Source organism: Pristiophorus japonicus, chromosome 2, assembly GCF_044704955.1.
Source record: "Pristiophorus japonicus isolate sPriJap1 chromosome 2, sPriJap1.hap1, whole genome shotgun sequence".
In the NCBI taxonomy this organism is placed as follows: Eukaryota; Metazoa; Chordata; class Chondrichthyes; family Pristiophoridae; genus Pristiophorus; species Pristiophorus japonicus.
In genome coordinates, this window is record NC_091978.1 from 112880265 (window position 1) to 112907493 (window position 27229).

Consider the following 27229-nt stretch of genomic DNA (forward strand, 5'->3'; position numbering starts at 1 on the left):
CCGCGATCTCTGACCTCAGTCCAAACTCCGACCTCCAGGTCCTCAATCTTCTCTCGGCCAGCCTCAACCCCGTGCTCCTAGCACCATCCAACCCCCCTCCCTCCCCACCCCGCCAGCAATACTCCACAACCCCGCGATCTTCTTCCCTGACCCCCGGCAGCCCTCTGATCGCACTCCGAGGCCCAGCCATTCCTCCTCCAGTTCCCCATGATCTTACCTAATCATTTACCTGAAAATGGGCGCACGACCCTGTGGGGGCTCCAACCGCTGCACCATCTATATGATAATGAGGTCCGAGATCCAAACTTCCGGGCCCCTCGGACCTCCCCATTTGTTAGTACTCTGCGAGGAAGGCGCCCAAAAATGCATGCTGCTAAATTTCTCGGCCAAACTGTTATACCACAATGAATTGGAGCTCATGCAGCATGAAGATACTGCATTATAATGCAGGAAGCAGCCAATATATTTGAATAGGTCCTAATTCTTGATTAGTCCGTTCAATAATTAGTTTAAACATTTCAGTAGCATTACAACGGCCCTGAAATTCCAGCATATGTACGGACCCGGAGAAGCCTTGCAAAAGCCCTTTTTTTGGCGCGCAATGCGCATGTGCCGTAAACGGGCTTCTCCGCTCTGTCAAGATATCTCTTGACAGACCCTCTGCATTCCCACTAAAATAAAATTTCATTACACATTTTGATAGTAAAAACCCTATCCACTATGGTAAGTTTATTTTAAACCCTATTAAAAAATATTTTTAAAAATCCCCAAAATATTAGCTTTAATTTCAATTAATTTTAAATATGTGTGGTGTTTTTTTAATTTATGGTGTTGTGTTTGGGTGTTTTAGGGGGTTATTCTCATTGATAGTAATGGGAACTTATAAAATCGGAGTTCCCATTATCATCAATGAGAATACTGTACCGTGACTGGTGTTCCAGGCCCACGTGACTCCAGCTTCTCCGTCCGTATCTAGAAGATGTGGACGCGCTGCAAAGTGCATGGAAAGAAGGCTTCTGACCAGAATCCAAGGTGCCTCCGGGACCACCAGGTACATTTGCAGAGAAGTTTTGGGTCGGAGGCGTTCGTCCGAAGGAAGCCTCCAACCGGAATTTCAGAGCCAATAAGGGGGGAGAAATTCGGTTGTTTAGCACCACCATTAGTGCCAGAGCGGGGCACTAAGGGTCCGCTAAACATCGATGACAGCCTGCTGCGAACTTCACCAATGGTTTAGCGTCGGCGCTGTCATTTAGCGCTGTGCACGCTAATGCCACCCACTTGGTGACGTCAGGAGTATGGAACATAATATAAGAACATAAGAATTAGGAACAGGAGTAGGCCATCTAGCCCCTTTGCGATGCGTTTCTGAAATTGACTGCTTTTGCCTGCCGTGGTGCCTGGCGCTACTCCCTACAGGGGGAACCAGATGGTGCACAGAGGCTCCCGGGGCGATATCGCAGGGAATGAAGAAGTAATTTTGAGAGTCAAATTTTTAACAATTACCTCTTTTACCTGTGGATGGCTGTTGGTAGCCTCCCTTCCAATTTTTGGTGGTTTCATATGGTCGACCTCACCTCCTCTTTAGATGTTAGGATGCCAGTATCCTAGCGCCTCAAGTTGAGACACACTCCTGCATTACCGTCACGCGATGTGCCTTTAGTGCCCTCAGACTTCCCTTAGCGCTCCACTCTCCTCTTGGAGCGATGCAACTGAATATCCCACTTTGAGGCGGTAGACATGGCCGAGCATTCAAGGTAGCACCGCGACAGTGTCACTACCTCAAAGCGGGTGATACCGAATGTCTAGCCCAATTTAAAATGAAAATGCTTTACCGCAAGAAAAGAAAACATCTCGACAGGAATATTTACCCACTGACACGCTGGGAGTGGGGGAGCACTGTAGCACGCGGGGAACACAGAGGTTTCAGCTGCACATCTGTCAGTGGCTTTTTAACACGGTCACTGCATTAACATCTAACTTCCGGGGTTCCCGACCAATTCACATGAGCGGGCATGATGACGACATGCATGAGTCTAATACAGCTGAACTATTTAAAGGGTCCCTGCGACGATGAAAGTTGAAGGATTGTCCAGGTGGGGGAACAGAGGAAGAAACTGCATTAGTGGCGTCCCAACGTGGCAAGGCTGCACCTCACCTTAAATGATGCCTCCCTAGAGCTGATGCAGCATTCTGTAAGTGCCCGCACTGAGATTCTCTTCCCATGCCGACTCCAGCACATCATTCTTCAGACGTACTTACCTTGCAGGTGAAGCCAGTCCTATCTGTCCAGGCACCCAAAGCGCAACTTCAGCATTCCTGGGCAGGACCGGAACCAATGTCCTAGGGGGAGTGTTTGCTGGTGCTGTTGGAGAGGAGTTAAACTAATATGGCAGGGGGATGGGAACTAATGCAGAGAGACAGAGAGAAACAAAAAGAGACAAAAGCAAAAGACAGAAAGGAGATGAGTTAAAGTGGAGGGCAGAGAAACCCAAGGCAAAAAACAAAAAGGGCCACTAAATATAAAGGGGATGTGGGAGGGATCAAAACTAAAAATCATAGTTTAAAAACTAGGATTAAAACACTCTACCTAAATGCACATAGCATTCAAAATAAAGTAAATGAGTTGACGGCACAAATCATTACAAATGGGTATGATTTGGTGGCCATTACAGAAACATGGTTGCAGGGTGGCCAAGACTAGGAATTAAACATACAGGGGTATCTGACGATTCAGAAAGATAGACAAGAAGGGAAAGGAGGTGGGGTAGCTCTGTTAATAAAGGATGATATCAGGGCAGTTGTGAGAGATGATATTGGCTCTAATGAACAAAATGTTGAATCATTGTGGGTGGAGATTGGAGATAGTAAGGGGAAAAAGTCACTGATGGGCATAGTTTATAGGCCCCCAAATAATAACTTCACGGTGGGGCGGGCAATAATCAAGGGAATAATGGAGGCATGTGAAAAAGGAACGGCAGTAATCATGGGGGATTTTAACCTACATATCGATTGGTCAACTCAAATCGCACAGGTTAGCCTGGAGGAGGAATTCATAGAATGCATACAGGATTGTTTCTTAGAACAGTATGTTACAGAACCTACAAGGGAGCAAGCTATCTTAGATCTGGTCCTGTGTAATGAGACAGGAAAAATAAATGATCTCCTAGTAAAAGATCCTCTTGGAATGAGTGATCACAGTATGGTTGAATTTATAATACATATTGAGGGTGAGGAAGTTGTGTCAGAAACGAGCGTACTATGCTTAAACAAAGGGGACTACAGTGGAATGAGGACAGAGTTGGCTAAAGTAGACTGGAAACACAGACTAAACGGTGGCACAATTGAGGAACAGTGGAGGACTTTGAAGGAGTTCATTCATAGTGCGCAACAAAAATATATTCCAGTGAAAAAGAATGGTGGTAAGAGAAGGGATAACCAGCCGTGGATAACCAAGGAAATAAAGGAGAGTATCAAATCAAAGACCAATGCGTATAAGATGGCCAAGGTTAGTGAGAAACTAGAAGATTGGGAAAATTTTAAACAACAGCAAAGAATGACTAAAAAAGCAATAAAGAAAGGAAAGATAGATTACGAAGGTAAACTTGCGCAAAACATAAAAACAGATAGTAAAAGCTTTTACAGATATATAAAACGGAAAAGAGTGACTAAAGTAAATGTTGGTCCCTTAGAAGATGAGAAGGGGGATTTAATAGTGGGAAATGTGGAAATGGCTGAGACTTTAAACAATTATTTTGCTTCGGTCTTCACAGTGGAAGACACAAAAACCATGCCAAAAATTGCTGGTCATAGGAATGTGGGAAGGGAGGACCTTGAGACAATCACTATCACTAGGGGGGTAGTGCTGGACAGGCTAATGGGGCTCAAGGTAGACAAGTCCCCTGGTCCTGATGAAATGCATCCCAGGGTATTAAAAGAAATGGTGGAAGTTATAGCAGATGCATTTGTTATAATCTACCAAAATTCTCTGGACTCTGGGGAGGTACCAGCGGATTGGAAAGCAGCTAGTGTAACGCCTCTGTTTAAAAAAGGGGGCAGACAAAAGGCAGGTAACTATAGGCCGGTTAGTTTAACATCTGTAGTGGGGAAAATGCTTGAAGCTATCATTAAGGAAGAAATAGCGGGACATCTAGTTCGGATTAGTGCAATCAAGCAGACGCAGCATGGATTCATGAAGGGGAAATCATGTTTAACTAATTTACTGGAATTCTTTGAGGATATAACGAGCATGGTGGATAGAGGTGTACCGATGGATGTGGTGTATTTAGATTTCCAAAAGGCATTCGATAAGATGCCACACAAAAGGTTACTGCAGAAGATAAAGGTACCCGGAGTCAGAGGAAATGTATTAGCATGGATAGAGATTGGCTGGCGAACAGAAAGCAGAAAGTCGGGATAAATGGGTCCTTTTCGGGTTGGAAATCAGTGGTTAGCGGTGTGCCACAGGGATCGGTACTGGGACCATAACTATTTACAATATACATAGATGACCTGGAAGAGGGGACAGAGTGTAGTGTAACAAAATTTGCAGATGACACAAAGATTAGTGGGAAAGCGGGTTGTGTAGAGGACACAGAGAGGCTGCAAAGTGATTTAGATAGGTTAAGCGAATGGGCTAAGGTTTGGCAGATGGAATACAATGTCGGAAAGTGTGAGGTCATCCACCTTGGGGAAAAAAACCAGTAAAAGGGAATATTATTTGAATGGGGAGAAATTACAACATGCTGAGGTGCAGAGGGACCTGGGGGTCCTTGTGCATGAAACTCTTTTTGGAGTTTATCTGCAAAACAAAAAAAACATTAAACCATGCCACCCGACTTGGGTGACACACCAGACATTTACAAGGCCCTTTTTTTTTTCTTTTTTTTTTCTCCTTTTTTTTGTTTTTTTTTGTGTTTTTCTTTTTTTTTGGGGGCACTAAAATCACAATTTTTCCCCAGTGCCCCCTATAAAAGGGAAGGGGGACACTAAAAGCACCGGCAATTAAAACAAATTAAACTTTAAAACATAAAATCAAATTAAAATTTGGTTGCCGGGCGTGATGATGCACTCCAGTCCCTCCGGTGCCCACCTCTCGCGTAAGGCCGCGAGCGTACCGGTGGACACCGCGTGCTCCATCTCCAAAGACACCCTGGACCGGATGTAAGAGCGGAAGAGAGGCAGGCAGTCAGGTTGAACGACCCCCTCGACCGCCCGCTGCCTGGACCGGCTGATGGCACCCTTGGCCGTGCCCAGGAGCAGTCCTACAAGGAGGCCTTCGGACCTACCCGCTCCCCTCCACACAGGGTGCCCAAAGATCAGGAGAGTGGGACAGAAGTGCAGCCAGAATTTCAGGAGCAGCCCCTTCATATAATGGAACAGGGGCTGCAACCTCGTGCATTCAATAAAAACATGGAACACGGACTCCTCCAGACCGCAGAAATTGCAGGTGGCCTGGGAGTCCGTGAACCGGCTTAAAAATTTATTGCACGGCACTGCTCCGTGCACCACCCTCCAGGCCAAGTCCCCGATGAATAGTGGGAGGACCCCTGCGTAGAGTGCCCTCCATCGGGGACCCCCGCCTCCTCCGGACGGCAGGATGGTACACCATGGCGTGTCCGGACGGCAGGCGAGGATGGCAAAGTTGAGAGTGTGCAGGAGCAGCCCGTACAGGAAACCCCTCCGCGCGGAACTGAAGGGCACGGAGGGGATTTCCCCGAGGCGGCTCAAGTTGTGAGGCGCCGGCCCCCGAGGGAGGTTCCGGGGTTTGGCGCCAATGAGGAATTCCGTCCGGACGGGGGTCAGTTCGGACGGGATCTCCCCACGTGCCTGAGTCTCCTCGATGCACCTAACGGAGTCAGGGCCCTGAGCTGTTTTTAGCGACTCGATGGCATCGGCCGCGTGGCGGACGTTGGCAGAATTTAGGCGCTGCGCCAGCGTGTCTGGCGCCATCCAGCCCGCTCCTCCGCCATCGAGCAGGTCCCTGACCCTGGTCACCTCACCAGCCACAGCCCTCTCTTACGACCGCCACATAAAACCTCGGTCGTGGAGGTACGGATTCCCGAGCAGCGGCTCCTGGAGGACGGCCGCCACTCCAGCCGGCGGAGAGCTGCGCTTGGTGGAGACTTTGTTCCAGACCCTGATGAGTTCCTTGTAAAAGACAGGCAGCTCCCGGAGGGCGGTCCTGACACCCCCCAATTTCACAAACAGGAGCTGCGTGTCGTAATTGAGGTCGCGCTGCTGGCGGAAGAAATACCTCACCAGAGCACACCACCTCGGAGGGGGCTCGACGTAAAGGTATCTCTGCAGGGTCTGAAGACGGAAAGTCGCGAGCGGGCGCTGACGCACACCAACGACTGACCGCCCTCCTCAAGCGGGAGACTCAAGACCGCAGCAGAGACCCAGTGCTTCCTGTTGTTCCAGAAGAAGTCCACCAGCTTCTTCTGTATCTTGGCGACAAACGCAGGGGGAGGGGTCAAAGTGACCAGCCGGTACCACAACATTGCGGCCACCAGCTGGTTTATGACTAGCGCTCGACCCCTGTAGGACAGCACTCGGAGCAGTCCTGTCCAGCGCCCTAGGCGAGCGGCGACCTTGGCCTCCAGCTCCTGCCAGTTCGCCGGCCAGGCTCCCTCGTCGGGGCTAAGGTAGACTCCCAGATAGAGGAGATGGGTCGTCCTCCAGGCAAAAGGCCTGAGCTCCTCCGGCAGGGAGTCCACCCACCATTGACCCACCAGGAGTCCGGAACATTTCTCCCAGTTGATCCTGGCGGAGGACGCGGCCGAGTAAATCTCCTGGCACTCATGCATCCTCCGCAGGTCAGCGGGATCCTCTACCGCGAGGAGCACGTCATCGGCGTAAGCCGAGAGGAAGACCTCCACGCCCGGCCCTTGCAGAGCCAGTCCCGTCAACCTCGTCCGCAAGAGGCGCAGGAAAGGCTCCACGTAAACGGCGTATAACTGGCCGGACATGGGGCATCCCTGGCGCACCCCTCTCCTAAAGCGAAGGGGCGCCGTCAAGGACCTCCTTGTGCATGAATCCCAAAATGTTAGTTTGCAGGTGCAGCAGGTAATCAGGAAGGAGAATGGAATGTTGGCCTTCATTGCGAGAGGGATGGAGTACAAAAGCAGGGAGGTCCTGCTGCACCTGTACAGGGTATTGGTAAGGCCGCACCTGGAGTACTGCGTGCAGTTTTGGTCACCTTACTTAAGGAAGGATATACTGGCTTTGGAGGGGGTACAGAGACGATTCACTGGGCTGGTTCCAGAGATGAGGGGGTTAACTTAAGATGATAGATTGAGCAGACTGGGTCTTTACTCATTGGAGTTCAGAAGGATGAGGGGTGATCTTATAGAAACATTTAAAATAATGAAAGGGATAGACAAGATAGAGGCAGAGAGGTTGTTTCCACTGGTCGGGGAGACTAGAACTAGGGGGCACAGCCTCAAAATACGGGGAAGTCAATTTGAAACCGAGTTGAGAAGGAATTTCTTCTCCCAGAGGTTTGTGAATCTGTGGAATTCTCTGCCCAAGGAAGCAGTTGAGGCTAGCTCATTAAATGTATTCAAGTCACAGATAGATAGATTTTTAACCAATAAGGGAATTAAGGGTTGCGGGGAGCAGGCGGGTAAGTGGAGCTGAGTCCACGGCCAGATCAGCCATGATCTTATTGAATGGCGGAGCAGGCTCGAGGGGCTAGATGGCCTACTCCTGTTCCTAATTCTTATGTTCTTATGTTCTTATTCCGATTGCTTGCTCGATGGCAGTTCTCGTGGTCATGTGGCTTTGATTGTATCTCTCCTGGGCCTCATTGTTTGGGTTCCTAATGGGTGTCATCAGCCACCTCTTCAGGGGTTAGCCCTTTTCTCCAATCAGCCAGCTGATAACTCTGCTTCGAGATCCAAAGAGCTTTGAGAGGGTGGACTGGCACAGGACAAATGCTTCATGGCAGCTGCTTAGGAATCTTGCACACACCTGCATGATGATCTTTTTGTGATTGTGTACAAGCTGAACATTGATGGAGTGGAAGCCCTTGCAGTTGATGAAGACTCCAGGGTGATCTGGGGGGCGCCTTGATTGCCACATGTATGCAATCGATGACTCCCTGGATCTGTGAGAAACCAGCCAGAGCCTCAAAGCCAAGCGCCCGCTCATTCTGACTGGCCTCATCAGTTGCAAAGTTCCCATAACTGCCGGCCCTGGCAAACATGTCACTGGTCACCTGAGTGATGCATTTGTGGGCAGCAGAATGCGAGATTCTCCAGATATCTCCTGCAGATCCCTGGAACGAGCCAGAGGTGAAGAAATTGAGGGTGGTGGTGACCCTGACAACCGATGGCAAAACGTGCCCACCAGTTCCACTTGGCAGGAGGTCTTCTTCCAGGAGGCTGGAAATGTCTGCGACCACCTGACGCAATGCCCTGAGCCTCCTGAGGCACTGGTGTTCCGACATGTCCAGAAAGCTGATCCTCTGCCTATATACCCTGTGTTGGGGGTATCGCCTCCTGTGAGCTACATGCCTGTGCTCATCCCCTCTCTCCTGTGGAGTGGCAGGTCAGTGAGGAGTAGGCTGCTGCTGCTCCTGCTGGTGCTTCTCCAGCTGCTGGTGCTGTTGCTGGTGCTGCTCATCTTGGTCCTCATCTGAGCTGCAAAAGCAACATGCACGCTGAACTGATGCTTGACAGATGGAAATCGTAGAACATCTCACAAAAATCCACAGTAACAGAAATGACTTCCAAAGTAGTGGAAATTACTTGCAAAGTAGTGAAAGCATACTCTCCAAAAGCCTTTCAATTAGGCAAGGAAGCAGGTATGAGATCTGAGTACTTATAGGATTTGTCATTTGGTCAGCCTCCTCAATTCAGGCTGTCATCTCGCCTTGCTTTCACTAGCGAGTTCTAGGAAGCCCGGAAAACCTGTGGACGCGGAGATGAAGCTCATGTCTGCAGTTAAAAGAGTTCTTAATTGCCTCTTAATATCTCCTAATTACCTCTTAAGATCTTTTAATTGCCAACCCGTCTCTCCCATGTGGGTTCCTCACATGCAGACAAAATCACTGTATTGTCAGCTGTGGATCAGTTGGTAACACTCTTGCCTCTGAGTCAGAAAGTTGTGGGTTCAAGTTCCACTCCAGGAACTTGAGCACAAAAACCTAGGCTGACACTCCAGTGCAGTGCTGCACTGTCGGAGGTGCCATCTTTTGGATGCTCCCTCAGGTGGACATAAAAGATCCATGGCACTTTTTTGAGCAGGAGATTTCTCCCCAATATCTTGGCCAATATTTATCCCTCAACCAACATCACGAAAAAACAGTTTATCTGATTGTTATCACTTTGCTGTTTGTGGGACCTTGCTGTTTGTGGGACCTTGCTGTGCACAAATTGGCTACCACATTTCCTACATAACAACGATGAGTACATTTCAAAAGTATGCAGGGAGACAGAGGGAAGTAGAATAGTGGCAGAAGCAAAAGATAGAAAGGAGAATGGTAAAAGTGGAGGGCAGAGAAACCTAAGGCAAAAAGCAAAAAGGGCCACATTACAGCAAAATTCTAAAGGGGCAAAGTGTGTTAGAAAGACAAGCCTGAAGGCTCTGTGCCTCAATGCGAGGAGTATTCGGAATAAGGTGGACGAATTAACTGCGCAGATAGCAGTTAACGGATATGATGTAATTGGCATCACGGAGACATGGCTCCAGGGTGACCAATGCTGGGAACTCAACATCCAGGGGTATTCAACATTTAGGAAGGATAGACAGAAAGGAAAAGGAGGCGGGGTGGCATTGCTGGTTAAAGAGGAAATTAATGCAATAGTAAGAAAGGACATTAGCTTGGATGATGTGGAATCGGTATGGGCGGAGCTACGGAATACCAAAGGGCAGAAAACGCTAGTGGGAGTAGTGTACAGACCAAAAAACAGTAGTAGTGAGGTTGGGGACAACATCAAACAAGAAATTAGGGATGCATGCAATAAAAGTACAGCAGTTATCATGGGTGACTTTAATCTACATACTGATTGGGCTAACCAAACTGGTAGCAATGCGGTGGAGGAGGATTTCCTGGAGTGTATTAAGGATGGTTTTCTAGACCAATATATCGAGGAACCAACTAGCCGTGCACCTTGGAGAGAGAGAGGAAAGAAGGTGTGAGTGTTTTGTCCTGCTGTTTTGAGCTTCTTGCAAAGCTACAATTAAATTATGCGGGCAATATTAACAGTGCCATAACTCGTGCAAGCCTTCTGCATGATGCTGCTGCGGAGGAGAAGATTGATTAGGCATCATCACCTGAGGAACCTCCATTACAGACCCAATCCATGTCCGGACCGGGGTCAAATAGGGCTGCGTCATCGCGCCAACCCTCTTCTCAATCTTCCTCGCTGCCATGCTCCACCTCACACTCAACAAGCTGGAGTGGAGTTAAACTACAGAACCAGCGGGAACCTGTTCAAACTTCATCGTCTCCAGGTCAAATCCAAGACCATCCTAACCTCTGTCGTCGAGCTACAGTACGCGGACGATACCCGTGCCTGCGCACATACAGAGGCTGAACTCCAAGTCATAGTCAATATATTCACTGAGCCGTACGAAAGCATGGGCTTTACACTAAACATCCGTAAGACAAAGGTTCTCCACTAACCTGTCCTCAGCGCACAGCACTGGCCCCCAGTCATCAAGATCCACGGCGCGGCCCTGGACAACGTGGACTATTTCCCATACCTCGGGAGCCTCTTATCAACAAGGGCAGACATTGACGACGAGATTCAACACCGCCTTTGGCCGCCTGAGGAAAAGAGTGTTCGAAGACCAGGCCCTCAAATCTGCCACCAAGCTCATGGTCTAAAGGGCTGTAGTAATACCCGCCCTCCTATATGGCTCAGAGACATGGACCATGTACAGTAGACACCTCAAGTCGCTTGAGAAATATCACCAACGATGTCTCCGCAAGATCCTACAAATCCCCTGGGAGGACAGACGCACCAACATGAGTGTCCTCGACCACGCCAACATCCCCAGCATTGAAGCACTGACCACATTTGATCAGCTCCGCTGGGCAGGCCACATAGTTCGCATGCCAGACACGAGACTCCCAAAGCAAGCGCTCTACTCAGAACTTCTTCACGGAAAATAAGCCAAAGGTGGGCAAAGGAAACATTTCAAGGACATCCTCAAAGCCTCCTTGATAAAGTGCAATATCCCCACTGACACCTGGGAGTCCCTGATCAAAGACTGCTCTTCTGCCCTTAGTGGAGGAAGTGCATCCGGGAGAGCGCTGAGCACCTTGAGTCTCATCGGTGAGTGCATGCAGAAAACAAGCGCAGGCAGCGGAAAGAATGTGCGGCAAGCCTGTCCCACCCACCCTTACCCTCAATGACTGTCTGTCCCACTTGTGACAGGGACTGTGGTTCTCTGATTGGACTGTTCAGCCACCTAAGAACTAATTTTTAGAGTGGAAGTAAGTCTTCCTCGATTCCGAGGGACTGCCTATGATGATGATGATGATTAGCTTCCCATTCTAAGCAAGCCTATTGCGCAGGCGCAGACCAGGGTGTGGTCCATACTAGGGCGTCCACCTGGAGAGAGAAAGGAAAGAAGGTGTGTGTTTTGTCCTGCTGTTTTGAGCCTCTTGCAAAACATCAATTAAATTATGGGGCAATATTGACAATGACATACCTCATGCAAGCCTTCTGCATGATGGTGCTGCGGAGGAGAAGATTGATTAGGCATCATCACCTGAGGAACCTCAGAGCACGTAGGATGATGGACAGGAGGCCTTACCCACATCGGGTATATCGAGACAGCCATTCATACCTGCACCTGAGTGATGCAGACTGTGTGAGAAGGCTGCGTTTCCACAAAGAAGTTGTAACCAAGATCTGTGAGTTAATAAAAACAGACCTGCATCCTAGAAGCATCAGGAGGCCTGTTTTACCATCTGAAGTAAAGGTTATAGCTGCGCTTTCATTTTATGCATCTGGATCATTCCAGGCCAAAGCTGGGGATGTGTGCACCATTTCTCAACATGCAACACATATCTGCATTTGGCAGGTGACTGTTGCAGTATATGCCCACAGGAATGATTACATAATGCTCCCAATGACCGCCCAGGCAATGCGTAACAGGGCTGTCGGATTCTCCAGGATTGCTGGCTTCCCCAAGCTACAGGGATGCATTGATTGTACCCACATCACCTTGCAAGCACCTTTGGAGGATTCCGAGATGTACAGGAACAGAAAAGGCTTCCACTCCGTGAATGTGTAGCTCATGTGTGACAACATGCATCGTATTATGGCAGTTGATGCGTGATACCCTGGGAGCACCCATGATGTGTTCATCCTATGCGAGAGTTCTATATCTGCCATGTTTCAGCAGCAGCCAGAAGGGCAGATTTGGCTGCTCGGGGACAAAGGGTACGGCCTCACCACCTGGATCATGACGCCCCTACACGTGACACGGACAGAAGTTGACCGGGAATACAACATGTCACACATTGTGACGTGCAGAATAATATAGAGGCCTATTGGCATCTTGAAGCAGCGTTTCCGATGCCTGGAACATTCCGGAGGCTGCTTGTAATACTCCCCTGAAATTGTCAGTCAGTTCAATGTTGTGTGCTGCATGCTGCATAACTTCGCCATCATGAGGCAGCAGCAGCTGGTAGTAGAAGACCCACCCGAGGGGAGAGTAGCTCATGATGAGGAAGAAGATGCAGATGACGAGGAGGAGGACGAGGAAGCCATGCACATACCTGAACCCGAAGCACGATGGTGGAGAAGGGCGGGCTGTCTTGCCTCGTTAACGATTGCTCAAGCATTGCGCCAGCAACTCATCCATGAACGCTTTGCTGCCTGAAGGCTCACCGGCAACTATTACAAATGGGGTATGTTACTGTGTTGTGTTAGTGGAAGCGCTCTACTTGGAACTCCTTCATGGCAAACGAGCCAAAGATGGACAGAGGAAACGTTACAAGGACACCCTCAAAGCCTCCCTGATAAAGTGCGGCATCCCCAACCGACACCTGGGTGTCCCTGGCCAGAGACCACCCTAAGTGGAGGAAGTGCATCCGGGAGGGCGCTGAGCGCCTCGAGTATCATCGCCGAGTGCATGCAGAAAACAAACGCAGGCAGCGGAAGGAACGCATGACAAACCTGTCCCACCCTCCCTTACCCTCAATGACTGTCTGTCCCACCTGTGGCAGGGACTGTGGCTCTCGTGTTGGACTGTTCAGCCACCTAAGGACTCATTCTAAGAGTGGAAGCAAGTCTTCCTCGATTCCGAGGGACTGCCCATGATGATGAGGTCTGTGCAGCAGAGCAGGTCTCCAGTTCGTCTTTGTTAATCCTTGCCACTGGACCAAGACCCAGCTCTGTCAAGCCCGTGTGGTGGCTGGTGTGCAACGGCCACTACACGTTAAAAAAAATCCACACACAGGCGGCTTCCACCCTTCAGGATGTAGTTCCGGATCCGGAATATCATTGAAACACCTGTGAACGCATTCCTTTTCGACGTGGAAGCAAGTCATCCTCGTTTCAAGGGATTGCTTATAATGATGATAATAATGGAACAAATAATGTAAATGATTCTTCTTTAGTTCAAAAAGTTGTGTTAATAATGGAATAAATAATGTAAATGATTCAGTTATAATTTAAAATATATTTTATTCAAAAGTTTAACACTTGTTTGTACATAACTCCAATAAAAATATTCTTGTATCAAACTTTAAAGTATTCAGTTACGATCACTTACAAACTTTTAAACTTGTAAATTTCCATCACTTACAAAAACTTTGAATTTGAGAACAGTTACAACAATAATAATAATAACAACAATAACAAAAACAACAACAATAACAGCAGCAGCAAAGAAAGGCTGCACCTATCTCTCCTCCACCTTATTCTAAGACTGCCCGCTGCACTTGGGCTTGGTGACTCCACCCCTGCCCGCAGGTGGTGGAGCAACATTTCTCAGGTTGGTACCAAGCTTAGTCTTTCATGCATCTCGGGTAATACATCTCGGTTAATGCGCACTTCTTGATGGGGGGGGAGAGGGGTTGGGGTGGGGGCATGGGCAGGGGGTAATGCGGAAGGCCCAGCTTGGGCCTCCTCAGAGGTTGGTCTGCGGATTGGAGTGGGAGTGTCAGTTTATTCCGTCAATGGCCGCGGGGTCTATGCATGTTCTATTATTGCCGCAGCTACCTCCGACCTTCCCTCCCTCATGTGCCCCGACAGCATCTCAGCTACCTTGCAACATTCCCTCCCTCATCTTCACCGACAATGTATCAGCTACCTGCGACATTCCATCCCTAATGTGCCCGGACAGTGTTTGCATTTCTTGTGAGAGTATTGTTACTTCTCCCAACAGCCTCGATATCTCATCATCCACCCCACTGATGGTGTCCAGGAGTGATCGCGTAAGGTCGATGCTCTCCCCACTCATTGCCATCATCTGAACCACATCTGCTACATCCTGAACCTCAGGAGAGCGCTATTGAGCTCTCCTACCCCTCCTCACCCTGGGTGTGGATCGCTGCATCCCACTGGGACCCTCAGCCTCAGACGGTGGGGCCCTGGGTGTGGGTTGCTGCACCCCACTGGAACCCGCAACCTGTGCGAAACCATGAAATGTCCCAACACTCTTGCCACTCAGGAAAGGGGATGGCACCTCAATGAGTGGCACCAGCACCTCCTCCAGAGTGAGTACAATTGTGGGGGCTTCATCCTCCCCCTCCCCCTCACCCCCATGCTCTTGGTCTGGAAGGTGGGATTGGAAGATGTTCTCCTCTTCAGGCTCGTCCACTTCTGAATCTTCTTCTGCATCGGCTTCAGCCTCATCAGGGTTGGCCTCAAGTTCTGCCAAATATAACAGAACAGACAAATGGTTAGCAGCAGAGGAGGGGCAGGGTGGCATGAGTAGGCACACACAGCGCAGGCAGCAGGCTCATTTGAAGGACCACGATGAATGTTAGCACATTGCATCAACCGAAGCGTAGCTGACGGAAACATCCCCATGAATCGAAGCATGGCTAGCCCATGCAGTACTTAACATTTAGCAAAGGCAGACTGTGGAATTTGCAGGACTTACCCTCTCCCTCGAGTGTAGCTTGTGCAGTGGTGGTTGCTTTTCTCCAGGCAGGACCCATCAAAGCAACGACCTTGTCTTCCAAGGGTGTCAGTGGGTGCAGATTTGCCGGGCCTCCTCCTGTTCGATTTCTTTCCCTTTTGTTGTGTGCCACCTTTTTCTGCAAAGATGAAAATGCAACTTTTTAGAGAGGGTGTCTTTCTGCTGAGTGGGACATATACATATGGTCACATTTACAATTGCAATTCCAGTGAATAAATGAAAATATTACTTACACTAATTACTTGACCAAAGTCCTGCCACTTCTTTTTGCACCTCGGGGTGGTCACCATTGCACAGTAATCTTGTGAAAGTTGGTTCCAGCGTTTCTTCATTTATTTTGGTGAAACTTTTATGTGATCTCTGCTGGTGTCCAGCTTGTGCCATCTGGCCTCAATTACAGTAACTAGTGCCTCCACTTCATCTTGTGAGAAATTCTTGGTCTTTGAGCCGCGTTGCATATTGTATTGCAGCTCCGATTTTTTTCACTGAGAATTAAAATTCTCACACACCATTCCAAGTTCTCACACACAATTGGCTCTTTAAAAATGACTGAATGCAGACTGGGAGGTGTACTGGGCATCCGCGCCCATAGCAGTCACGTCAAAAACGTTATTTTATTTTACACGCATGTGCAAAGGTGGGGCATCCTTTTTACGGCACAGACATTCGGCTCCATGCCCCAAAGCTAAAGGACAGGCTGCGCGGTGCTAATTTCAAAAATTACAATGGGGAAACTTTCAGGTTTTTTTTTTGGTGTAGTCGGGGCCAAAAAAACCAGGCGGAAGTCTTGAAATAAACCAAAAAACGGCATTGGGGAAAATTGAGCCCATTATCTCAGTCGGATTGTGTGAGGGATATGTCAAGCAGAGGCAAGGTAGTTCCCCAGAGGAAGGAAGAGAAGTTGTAATGATAAGTATTTGCTAACACTGCTTCATTCACAGCATGCCATCAACTTATTCCATGTGACTATAGCAATAGTCTCCAGGTCACTGTCACGGCTGAAAGGTAGGTGCTTACATTCCCACATATCGTTCAGTTCAATACCTAGAGGCACAGACAGAAGCCGAGGAACAAGTAGCCAGGCAACTTTCCTGACGGAGGAATAAGCTGTAGCACAGATAATCCCTCAAGTGAGGAACAAAAGAATGACCTTAAAAACAAAGGGAGAAATTAGTGGCAAATAAAGTCAAAAAATTAATTCTGTATTATCTCATAATTAATACAATTATTTTGTTGAAGCAATTAATTAACATGTTTTTTGTTCTTCTTAAAGCAAAATGATGATTGTATGACATCAGGACCAAACAATGTGAGCTGTAAAGTAGGATACCCTTTCCTTACACCTGGAGCAGAGGTAAGAATTGTTCGGTTTGATATCTAGAAGATAGTTTATTACTTCTTTTAAAAACAAGACAATAATTTGAATTATCTAATTCTCAGCAGTTTTAATGAATCACTGGGATTTTTAAACATTTTCCTGTTCACAAGCACTTGGTTCATTGATGGTTCAGGAGTTTGCCTGCATTTTATGACATTTACAGAGGGAGAAATTCGGTATCGCCCCGTTTGGGGCGTTAATTTTTAAGATCTAGAAAAATTAGTGGCAGGCGATAATGATTCTCAGCCTTCTCTAAATTGGGCGTTCGCGCTCCAGAAAGGAAGTGGAGTGCTAAAACAAGTACTACCACTTCCCTTGGAGCACTAAACCACACAGGTGGAGCGGTAGTGATGCAGTGCTACACAATGTCCCATGCAGCGCTGTCGAGATCCGAGGCTCCTTCCCTCCATTAAAGGGAAGGGCTATCGCAGCAGGCTCTGCATAGGGACCAGTGAGCTCGTCACCGACGGTAGACGCGATCTGGCCCAATCAGCCCCAAGCACTCCATCAGAGTAACGGGCTGATCGATCACGGCCGAAGAAAATTCGGAAAAATTGCCATTATACATTCGCAGTAATTTTTTCTTTGCCACCCCAACATCCCCTTTAACTTGCGCCCCCCCAAGCTCCCGGTCTCCCAAATGACGCGTCCTGCAGCTGTCTGTGTTGTTGCCTGGCGATGCTGCAGGGAGCGGAATCGAAGTTCAGGCCCAGGGCGATGCATAGGACGATGATGTCTCGATCTCCGGGCGCAGGATCGTTGCGCTAGGGTTACCGCCACCGCAAACTACTCAGCCAATTTAGCAGGAGTCATTTCTTTCGCCGTGCCTGGTCGGTAAGTCGTTAGCTCCCCGTTATCACCCGCCCCTCCGGAGGTGATGATGGGAGGCACAAAGGAGGCCAATTTCTAGGCCATAGATGTTATTTTTACTTATTATCACAAAATTTGGATTAAAACTTTTCTGGATTTGTTTTGGTTAAAGAAAATATAGAATGTTGGGCAGTGCTTTTGTTGTCCTTCTGTGGATGAATCTACAGTATCAGATTAAGTGACTATATTTTTATATAATGCAGTTTATGCATATGATAATGTCAATACTTCTTGTGTTCACTATTTACATGGAGTGTGGAGTGTGTTCTTTATTATCAATTGCATGTTCTGATCTCCAGTGTTTCTGGAACGTTACATATATCTTTCTCCCTCCTGATGTAGTGTGATAGCAATTCATCATTGTAGACTGCTTTGCTTCTAACTTACTCCCAGAGTGGGTTTGTTCTACACTGATAAGGATTTGGAGCTCTTAGAACATTTACACTGGCATTCCCAGATTAGTTTGCTCTGAATTCTGATTCACCACAGGCAAACTTTAATTTACAGTTAGCCATGTTTATCTGTAGTAGATTGAAAACAAATTGTTACAGACATATTACATCAATTAACAGTTTTCTGTTTGTCTAATACAAAGGACTGCAAGTTAAAATTAGGAAATTGGGAGCCAGAAGGGAAATCAACTGGAATTGTTTTTAAACACAAAACATAATGGAATTACAGAATACTTTAATAGGGAAGACCAGGAGCAAATAGCATAAGTAGGTTCGAGATGCACTAACCCATATTTCTGGAGCGAAGAGATTGAGAAGTGATAGATGGGGTTATGATCAATCAAATATGTACAGGCTTATTAGAATTAATGGCCATTAATGGCCTAGCTCTATTTCTTAATATATTAACTTTCTACTTTATCTCTTTTTTACTCTTCTGTCTCATTCTCAGGTTTCTTTTAAGATGAAATTCGAATTCAATACCTCTCATCTCCTTGGTGATGTTCACTTACACCTGGAGGCAAACAGGTACAGAAGAAGACTTCATAGTTTTGAAGAGCCTGGATTCAATTTTATGTCGCATTATTACAAAAATGTTATGCAGAACTGAGGATAGAAGTTTCTATGTTAAAATCTATTAAATAAACAATGCCGATTTAATAAACTGTGCATACAGGAATGCGGACTCGAGGTCCGAGAAGAAAAAACAATATTATATTGCAATACAAAGATTTAAAATGTAGCATTCTAGCAGAACCAGTTTAGGACTGTAGGAACTTAGGGGGAGAAATTGACCTCCTTTGCGCCTCCCGTTAGCACCTCCAGGGTGGTGATAACGGGGCGCTAATGGCTTACCAACCAGGCGCAGTGAAATTGCTGACACTTGCGAACTTGTATGGCCGATTAGCGCTTGCCCCAAAACTTACCGCCTCGATCTCCTGCGCCCCAATGATTGTGATGTCATCCGGTGCACAGTGCCCCGTTATTGCCCCGGATCGTAAATTCGATTCCGCTCCCTGCAGCATTGACAGGCATCAACAACTGCAGCTGCAGGAGGTGTTGTGACCTCGGCCAGCCGCTTGGGACCGGTAATTAAAGGCAATGTTGGTCAGGTAAGCCAAAATGTTATTATCACCCCAGTGTGCTGTCTTTTGAATTTCATTCATCCCACGATTGATCAGCCCTGCACTCTCGTAGAGTGCTTGGGGCTGCTCGTCGCGATTCGCAGATGCCGTCGTTGACCATTCCCAACCTTATTTTCAAATGACCTCAGCATTGGCCCTTCCCTTTAAGGGATGGATGGAGCCTGTGATTCTTGCTGCGCTTCACGGGACAAATTGCAGCGCTCTTCCGCTACCGCCTCTCTTACTCCGTTTAGCATTCCAAGGAAAGTGGTAGCACTTGATTTAGTGTTCCACATCCCTCCTGGAGCGCTAAAGTGGAAGTTCGAGTGGGATTCAAATGTGCAGTGCCCTACAATACTTTTGTGCTCCTGCAAAAGTTAGCGTCCCATTCAATTTCTAGCCCTTAATATTTTAGATGAGACAGATCAGATTGACTATGCAAAGCTTTATATTGTGTAAAGTAAGAATTGACATTTGTTTTTAAAATTTAAATTGTGACTAGCACACAGCTCAGAATGTACCAAAACAAAACCAGAAAACATGGAGCTACTCAGCTGGTCAGATAGGATCTGTTGAGAAAACACGAGACATTTGATTCTAGGCTTATCAAGATAGCCTCATGTTGCTTGCCAAATTCCATGCTCCATCAGTTTGGTGGCCTCATTCTCCAGTTCAGCAAGTGCTGCATCAAAAGATTTGTCTTAAATGATATAAAAACCACATTGGGCTGGATTTTTGAGGGGTTTGCGACCAGGTTTTTGCCGTGTTTTGACTCTCCGTGGCGAAAACCCAGTCGCTAAGCCCAGTTGGGATCTGCGGTTCCTTGTTTGCAGCGACGATGGGAAGTACCACCGGGGAGAGCTGTGCTGGACGTGTAATGACTCAGATTGCTTTACCGTCCGAGTTTCGGCACTTGCCCGACCCGTATGCCGCCCCCAGAACAGCAAGACCTGCCAGCAGCGGTAAGTTAGAAAACCTGAAAAAAAGGTAAGTTAAAATTTTTTCGGTTTTGGTAATGTTTTTTGAATGGTTTTTTCCCCCTCCCAAGGCATCTCTTACAGCGCTCCCGAGACCACACTAAAGTTGTCGAGGATCGCATTTTGCACCGTGAATAATTGTGCAACGCCTCCCTTTGGGCCCTGGCGCAGACCCGAAAGGCCGAAAGTTCGGCCTAAAATCAGTAACACAGCGAAAACGGTAATTTTTACGTACCGCTTATGTTTTCGCCCAAAAAACCAAAACCCGAAAATACAGCCTATTAAGCCGACGCAAGTTTGACTGAGCCATTACTTATTTCATTGTTGTATCTTGGTTTGAAATCTCCTTACCTGGTACTTTAAGTTAATATACAATAAGTTAATTTTTCAATCAAACATTTTGGTAAATGAACTAAAGCTGATTAATCACTTTAGAGTAGCCTACAAAACTAGTTTCAAATTTAAATTAGAATATTATTCAGATACTGCAATACTGCAATGTATTTATAATGAATTAGCTTTGCAAATCTAAGATAAAATGATACATTCTATTGAATCATCTATTGACTTTAATTTAAGTTATGAATTAGATCATAAACTGTACCGTATTTAATTTTAATTGGCCCTTAGAAAATAATATAATTGTCCTCTTATTGTCTTATTACCTTAAATGTTGAACCTTATTGAAATAACTAAAAGTGGTTTGATTTTATGTTAAAACTACAGAAGACAAGATCCTTTGAAATATAAATTCTATTTTTAACATTTCAGTGACAGCAGTGAACTAAAAGAAACTTTAAGTGACAATGAAGTCACCATCTCAATTCCAGTATTGTATGAAGCAGGGCTGCTCTTTTCAAGGTAACATTTATTTCCAGATTGTGAAAGCAAGCTATAGTTACCCCTCTGCATCTACAGAGGCTACATCAGTATAAGGTGTACATGAAAGCAAAAACAATTGCATATCATAAACATCTATCCCAAATTTGTCACATGGTGACTGCCTGTTGTGTGAATACTGCTTCCTACCTATGTTGGCAGTACAGTACATCAGTAGGACATCAACAAAGTATGATGTTTAATATTTGATACTCACATTATATATTGTTAAATATTTTAAAGTGTTTTTAGTTAACCTTTCTGAAATTTACCATTATATAAAGTTAGAAAAATATGTTTGCACAGAACAAATTTCCAACATGTAAAATGTACATTGACTCGTACTGCATTGAACTGATAGAATAAGAATAATACCTACATTGTCACTATAGACAATGCTTGGAGGGATTATGTATAATGCACAAATCCATAACTGCCCATCTCTGACAGCATTGTAACCTCAATTACAAAACTGACTCCATGACTGCTGGAATTGTGTGAACTGTTACACAAGAATGTAACATACCTTATCATCAAGGCACAGTAACTTTGCCAATGTCACTGCAGTGTACAATAATGTGGGCTGTTGCTTTGCATTCATTTAAAAAATGTGTTAATTATATGATCATTATAGAAGATGGTACATGGCTGTGATTTTACTATAAACGAGCGGCCTATTAAAGTGTCCTCATGACATGTGTTTTGTAGTCAAATCACTGACTGAAAGAGAAACAGAAGACATCTGCTGCTTTCTGTCACACAAGTGCTTTTTCTTCCTTGTCCCAGGATTATAAAGGATGACCATTTTAAAATAGCAGCCAATGATACAATTCCTGATGTTATTAAAAGCATTGAGGAGATTGGTGATGCAGTAGACATCAGTTATATGGTAAGCAAAAGCAACATTTTCATTGAACAGAAGGTAAAGCCTTAACCAGAGATGAAATTGAACACTCATTTGGTAGCAAGTTATTATCAATTGATTATCAATTCAGAATCCCATGTTTGCCCTGCCATCTCTTCAGCTGTTTGTCGAGTACCATAGTTAGCACTAAATATGCACTAAATATGGAAAGAGAATGCAATAAAGTTATACCAACTATTTTGCAGGAAGTTGGGGAAATGACTCAGATGTTATCAATATCAATGCTTTTTCCTGTGAAAACCCAATGGAGAGAAATTAACTGTAAAATTCAGGAAGCTTGTTGTATGGATGAGGGAGATAACCAATGCTAAAAAGTTTCCAGACATGGCCACAATTAATTTTTAAATGATTTGCATGGAATTGCCCTCCTTCTTGGTTGCCCCCCTCCCGGTCTCCTGTAAGGATCTATCTGAGGGCCACTTTTGGTTTCACAGCGGCCTGATCTTCGAGTCTTCTTCTCCGGTGAGCTATCTGGGGAAGGACATTGGGGTGCCGAAATTGCTCCTTTCTATAAGGTCGTAGGTCGGTAAGCACTCACCGCTCGGTCTGTGTTGAGGTGCCGCCATTTTGAAAATTGCCCTCGTGGATTTTCCCGCTGTAAAACGTCTCCGCTCTGCCCATATTGCCGCCCTGTCAACCCCTTACTGACCGGCGGCGACCCCCTTTCTGCCCCGTGTGGGAAATTGCCCCACGGGAGTGGATCGGCCGCCGCTCGGTGCCCCAGACAGCTTTCCCCAGCGGGAAGCTTCTTGTGGCTGGACTGCACGTCTGCCCTTAAAGGTGAGGGCTCACTGCCATGGCTGCCATTTTCTTTTAATTGTCAGCCGTGCCGCTAATAGGCAGCTCAGCACCCCCTCTTGGGTACCGGGCCACTGGCCCGCACGAAACCCTCCCTTGGCCCAGTATTTGCCACTAAAGTGGCTGCAGAGTTCACAACAGCTCTCCCCTTTAACTGAAGGGGAGGGACTCACTTTCACTTTCATCAGTTTGTGTTACACTTCTGCTGTTTCTCACCTCTCACAAAAATTATTATTTAGCATAGTACAGTGTTCAAGAGAAGTTGCTCTCCTTTAATCCTTTTTCGGCCGACAATTACAAAAAAAATGGCGGCCACGGCAATGCATCCTCACCTTTAAGGGCAGACGTGTCAGCAAAATAAATGGGTCAGGATGGTGGGGGCCCGATGGCTAGAGGTCCCCCACTTGCCACTTCTAATGGAAGCTTCACCAATGAGGGAAATTATGTGCAGAATGTTAACTTGACTATATCATAAAACTGATATTTGGAAATGGAAAATAATGATTTGAATTTTCTTTTTTTTAATTCATTCATGGAATGTCACCATTGGTGGCAAGGCCAGCATTTATTGCCCATTGATAATTGCCCGTGAGAAGGTGAGCAGTCCCTGTGGTGAAGATACTCCCACAGTGCTGTTAGGGAGGGAGTTCCAGGACTTTGACCCAGCGATGATGAAGGAACAGCGATACATTTACAAGTCAGGATGGTGTGTGACTTGGAGGGGAACTTGGAGGTGATGGTGTTCCCATGCACCTGCTGCACTTGTCCTTCTAGGTGGTAGTGGTTGTGAGTTTGGGAGGTATTGCTGAAGGTGCCTTTATGAGTTGCTCCAGGGCATTTTGTGGATGGTACACACTGCAGCCATGGTGCGCTGGTGGTGGAGGGAGTGAATGCTTAAGGTGTTGGATGGGGTGCCAATCAAACAGGTTCCATTGTCCTGGATGTCGTCGAGTTTCTTGAGTGTTGTTGGAGCTCCACACATCCAGGTAACAAGCAAATGAGGAGTATTCCATCACACTCCTGACTTGTGCCTTGTAGATGGTGGAAAGGCTTTAGGGAATCAGGAGGTGAGACAGTCGCCGCAGAATACCCGGCTTCTGACCTGTTCTTATTAGTCACAGTATTTATGTGGCTGGTCCAGTTAAGTTTCTGGTCAAAAGTGATCCCCACGATGTTGATAGTGGGGGATTCGATGAAAGTAATACCATTGAATGTCAGTGGGGGGGTGGTTAGATACTCTCTTTTTGGAGTTAATCATTGCCTCGTCCTTGTATAGTGCGAATGTTACTTGCCACTTATCAGCCCAAGCCTGAATGTTGCCTAGGCCTTGCTGAATGCAGGCATAGACTGCTTCATTATCTGAGGAGTTGCGAATGGCACTGAACACTGTGCAATCATCAGAGAACATCCCAACCTTTGAACTTATGATGGAGGGAAGGTCATTGAAGAAGCAGCTGGAGATGGTTGTGCCTAGGATACTGCTCTGAGGAACTCCTGCAGCAATGTCCTGAGACTGAAATGATTGGCCTCCAACAATCATAACCGTCTTCCTTTGTGCTAGGTATTACAGAGACATGGTTGCAAAGTGAGCAAGGCTGGGAACTAAATATTATGGGGTATTTGACAATTTGAAGGACAGACAGAAAGGAAAAGGAGCTGGGGTAGCTCAGTTAATAAAGGATGGGTTCAGTGCATTAGTGAGAAATGATATTGGCTCAGAATATCAAGATGTTGAATCAGTTTGGGTGGAAATAAGAAATAATAAAGGGAAAAAGTCATTGGTGGGCATAGTCTATAGGCCACCTAACAGTAGCTATACTGTTGGATGGAATATAAATCAAGAAATAATGGAGGCTTGTAAAAAAAGGAATGGTAATAATCATGGGCGATTTTAACCTTCATATTGATTGAACTAAGAAAATTGGCCAGGATAGCCTTGAGAAAGACTTCATAGAGTGTATCTGGGATAGTTTCCTTGTACAGTACATTGCGGAACCAACCAGAGAGCAGGCTATCTTCGATCTGGTACTGTATAATGAGACAGGATTAATAAACGATCTCCTAGTAAAGGATCCTCTAGGAATGAGTGACCATAACATGGTTGAATTTAAAATTCAGTTGGAGGGTGAGAAAGTTGGATCTCACACCCGTGTCCTAAGCTTAAATAAAGGAGACTACAAAGGTATGAAGGCAGAGTTGGCTAATGTGAACTGGGAGAATTGATTAAAGTGTGGGACAGTTGATGAGCAGTAGCAGACATTTAAGGAGATATTTCAAAACTCTCAACAAAAATATATCTCAATGAGAAGGAAAGACTGTAAGAGAAGGGATAACCATCCGTGGCTAACTAAGGAAATAAGGGATGGTATCAAATTTAAAACAGGGGCATACAATGTGGCCAAGACTAGTGGAAGGCCAGACGATTGGGAAACCTTTAAAAGCCAGCAAAGAAAGACTAAAAAAATAATAAATAAAGAGAGGGAAGATAGATTATGAAAATAAACTAGCACGAAATATAAAAACAGATAGAGTTTCTACAGGTACATAAAAAGGAAAAGAATGGCTAAAGTAAATGTTGCTCCCTTAGAGGATGAGACAGGGAAATTAATAATGGGGAACAGGGAAATGGCAGAGACTTTGAACAAATATTTTGTATCGGTCTTCATGGTAGAAGACACTAAAACCATCCCAATAGTGGATAATCAAAGGGCTATAGGGAGGGAGGAACATAATACAATCACTATCACTAATGAAGTAGTACTCGGTAAAATAATGGGACTAAAGGCGGACAAGTTCCCTAGACCTGATGGCCTGCATCCTAGGGTCCTAAAAGAAGTGGCTGCAGAGATAGTGTATGGATTGGTTGTAATCTACCAAAATTCCTTGGATTCTGGGGAGGTCCCAATGGATTGGTAAACTGCAAATGTAATTCCCCTATTTAAAAAAGGAGGCAGACAGAAAGCAGGAAACTATAGACCAGTTAGTCTAGCATCTGTTGTTGGGAAAATGCTGGAGTCCATTATTAAGGAAGCAGTAGCAGGACATTTGGAAATGCATAATTCAATCAAGCAGAATCAGCATGGTTTTATGAAAGGGAAATCGTGTTTGACAAATTTGCTGGAGGTCTTTGACGATGTAACGAGTAGGGTGGATAAGGGGGAACCAGTGGATTTCCAGAAGGCATTCGATGAGATGCCACATAAAAGGTTACTGTACAAGATAAAAGTTCACAGGGTTGGGGGTAATATATTAGCATGGATAATAGAAAACAGAGAGTCGGGATAAAAGGGTCATTTTCCAGTTGGCAAACAGTAACTAGTGGGGTGCCGCAGGGATCGGTGCTGGGGCCTCAACTATTTACAATCTATATTAATGACTTGGATGAAAAGACTGAGTGTAATGTAGCCAAATTTGCTGATACAAAGATGGGTGGGAGAGCAAATTGTGAGGAGGACACAGAAAATTTGGCAGATGGAGTACAATGTGGGAAAATATGAAGTTATCCACTTTGGCAAAAAAAATAGAAAAGCAAATTATAATATAAATGGTGAAAAATTGCAAAGTGCTGCAGCACAGCGGGACCTGGGGGTCCTTATGCATGAAACACAAAAAGTTAGTATGCAGGTACAGCAAGTAATCAGGAAGGCAAATGGAACGTTGGCCTATATTGCAAGGGAGATAGAGTATAAAAGCAGAGAAGTCCTGCTACAACTTCACAGGATATTGGTGAGGCCACACCTAGGGTACTGCATACAGTTTTGGTCTCCGTATTAGAGGAAGAATATACTTGCATTGGAGGCTGTTTAGAGAAGGTTCACTAGGTTGATTCTGGAGATGAGGGGGTTGACTTATGAAGATAGGTTGAGTAGGTTGGGCCTATACTCATTGAAGTTCAGAAGAATGAGAGGTGATCTTATCAAAACATTAGATAATGAGGGGCTCAACAAGCTGGATACAGAGAGGATATTTCCACATAGGGGAAACTAAAACTAGGGGGCATAGTCTCAGAATAAGGGGCCGCCCATTTAAAACTGAGATGAGGAGGAATTTCTTCTCTCAGAGTGTTGTAAATCTGTGGACTTCTCTGCCCCAGAGAGCTGTGGAGGCTGGGTCATTGAATATATTTCATCATCATAGGTGGTCCCTCGAACGAGGATGACTTGCTTCCACATGAGTTCACAGATGTTTCAATGAAGGACCCGATGTTCCAGTCCTGAACTCCAGTTGAGCGGGTGGAAGATGCCTGTGCGTGGATTTGTTTTACGTTTGGTGACCATTGCACCCCAGCTACCACATGGGCTTGACAAAGCTAGGCCATTGTCCAGTGGCAAGGGTTAACCAGGACGACTGGAGACCTGCTCTGCTGCACGGACCTAGTGTGCACACATATCACAGTGTGTGCTGGCCTGTGCTGCCACTGGGCCTTCGGTTCTTCTGGGCCCGTACCCTCATTCATCACACCTCCGCTACGATCTCTCGCCGCTCCTCCGCCACAAACATTTGCCGCACCTCCACCATGATCCCTCACTGTTCCTCTGCCACAGAAACACTCACCGCACCTCCACCACGATCTCCCGCTGCACCTCCACACTAAACATTCGTCAAACCTCCGTCACGCTCAGCCACCAAATCTCAGCCACGATCCCTCATCACGCCTCCACACCGATCACTCGTCATAAGTCCACCAACCTTCTCACTCCTCTGCTGTACCAGGG

At 46.2% G+C, this 27229-nt stretch overlaps 1 protein-coding gene across 1 annotated transcript in view; it reads left to right on the forward strand.

The window, feature by feature from the left end:
• itga1 (integrin, alpha 1) overlaps window positions 1–27229 on the forward strand; it is a 356017-nt gene that overhangs the window by 287619 nt on the left and 41169 nt on the right. Inside the window, exons 22-25 of the mRNA XM_070862517.1 lie at window positions 16385–16465; window positions 18263–18339; window positions 20684–20773; window positions 21578–21680. Coding sequence (XP_070718618.1) covers window positions 16385–16465; window positions 18263–18339; window positions 20684–20773; window positions 21578–21680 — 351 coding nt within the window. The remainder of the gene's footprint in view (window positions 1–16384; window positions 16466–18262; window positions 18340–20683; window positions 20774–21577; window positions 21681–27229) is intronic.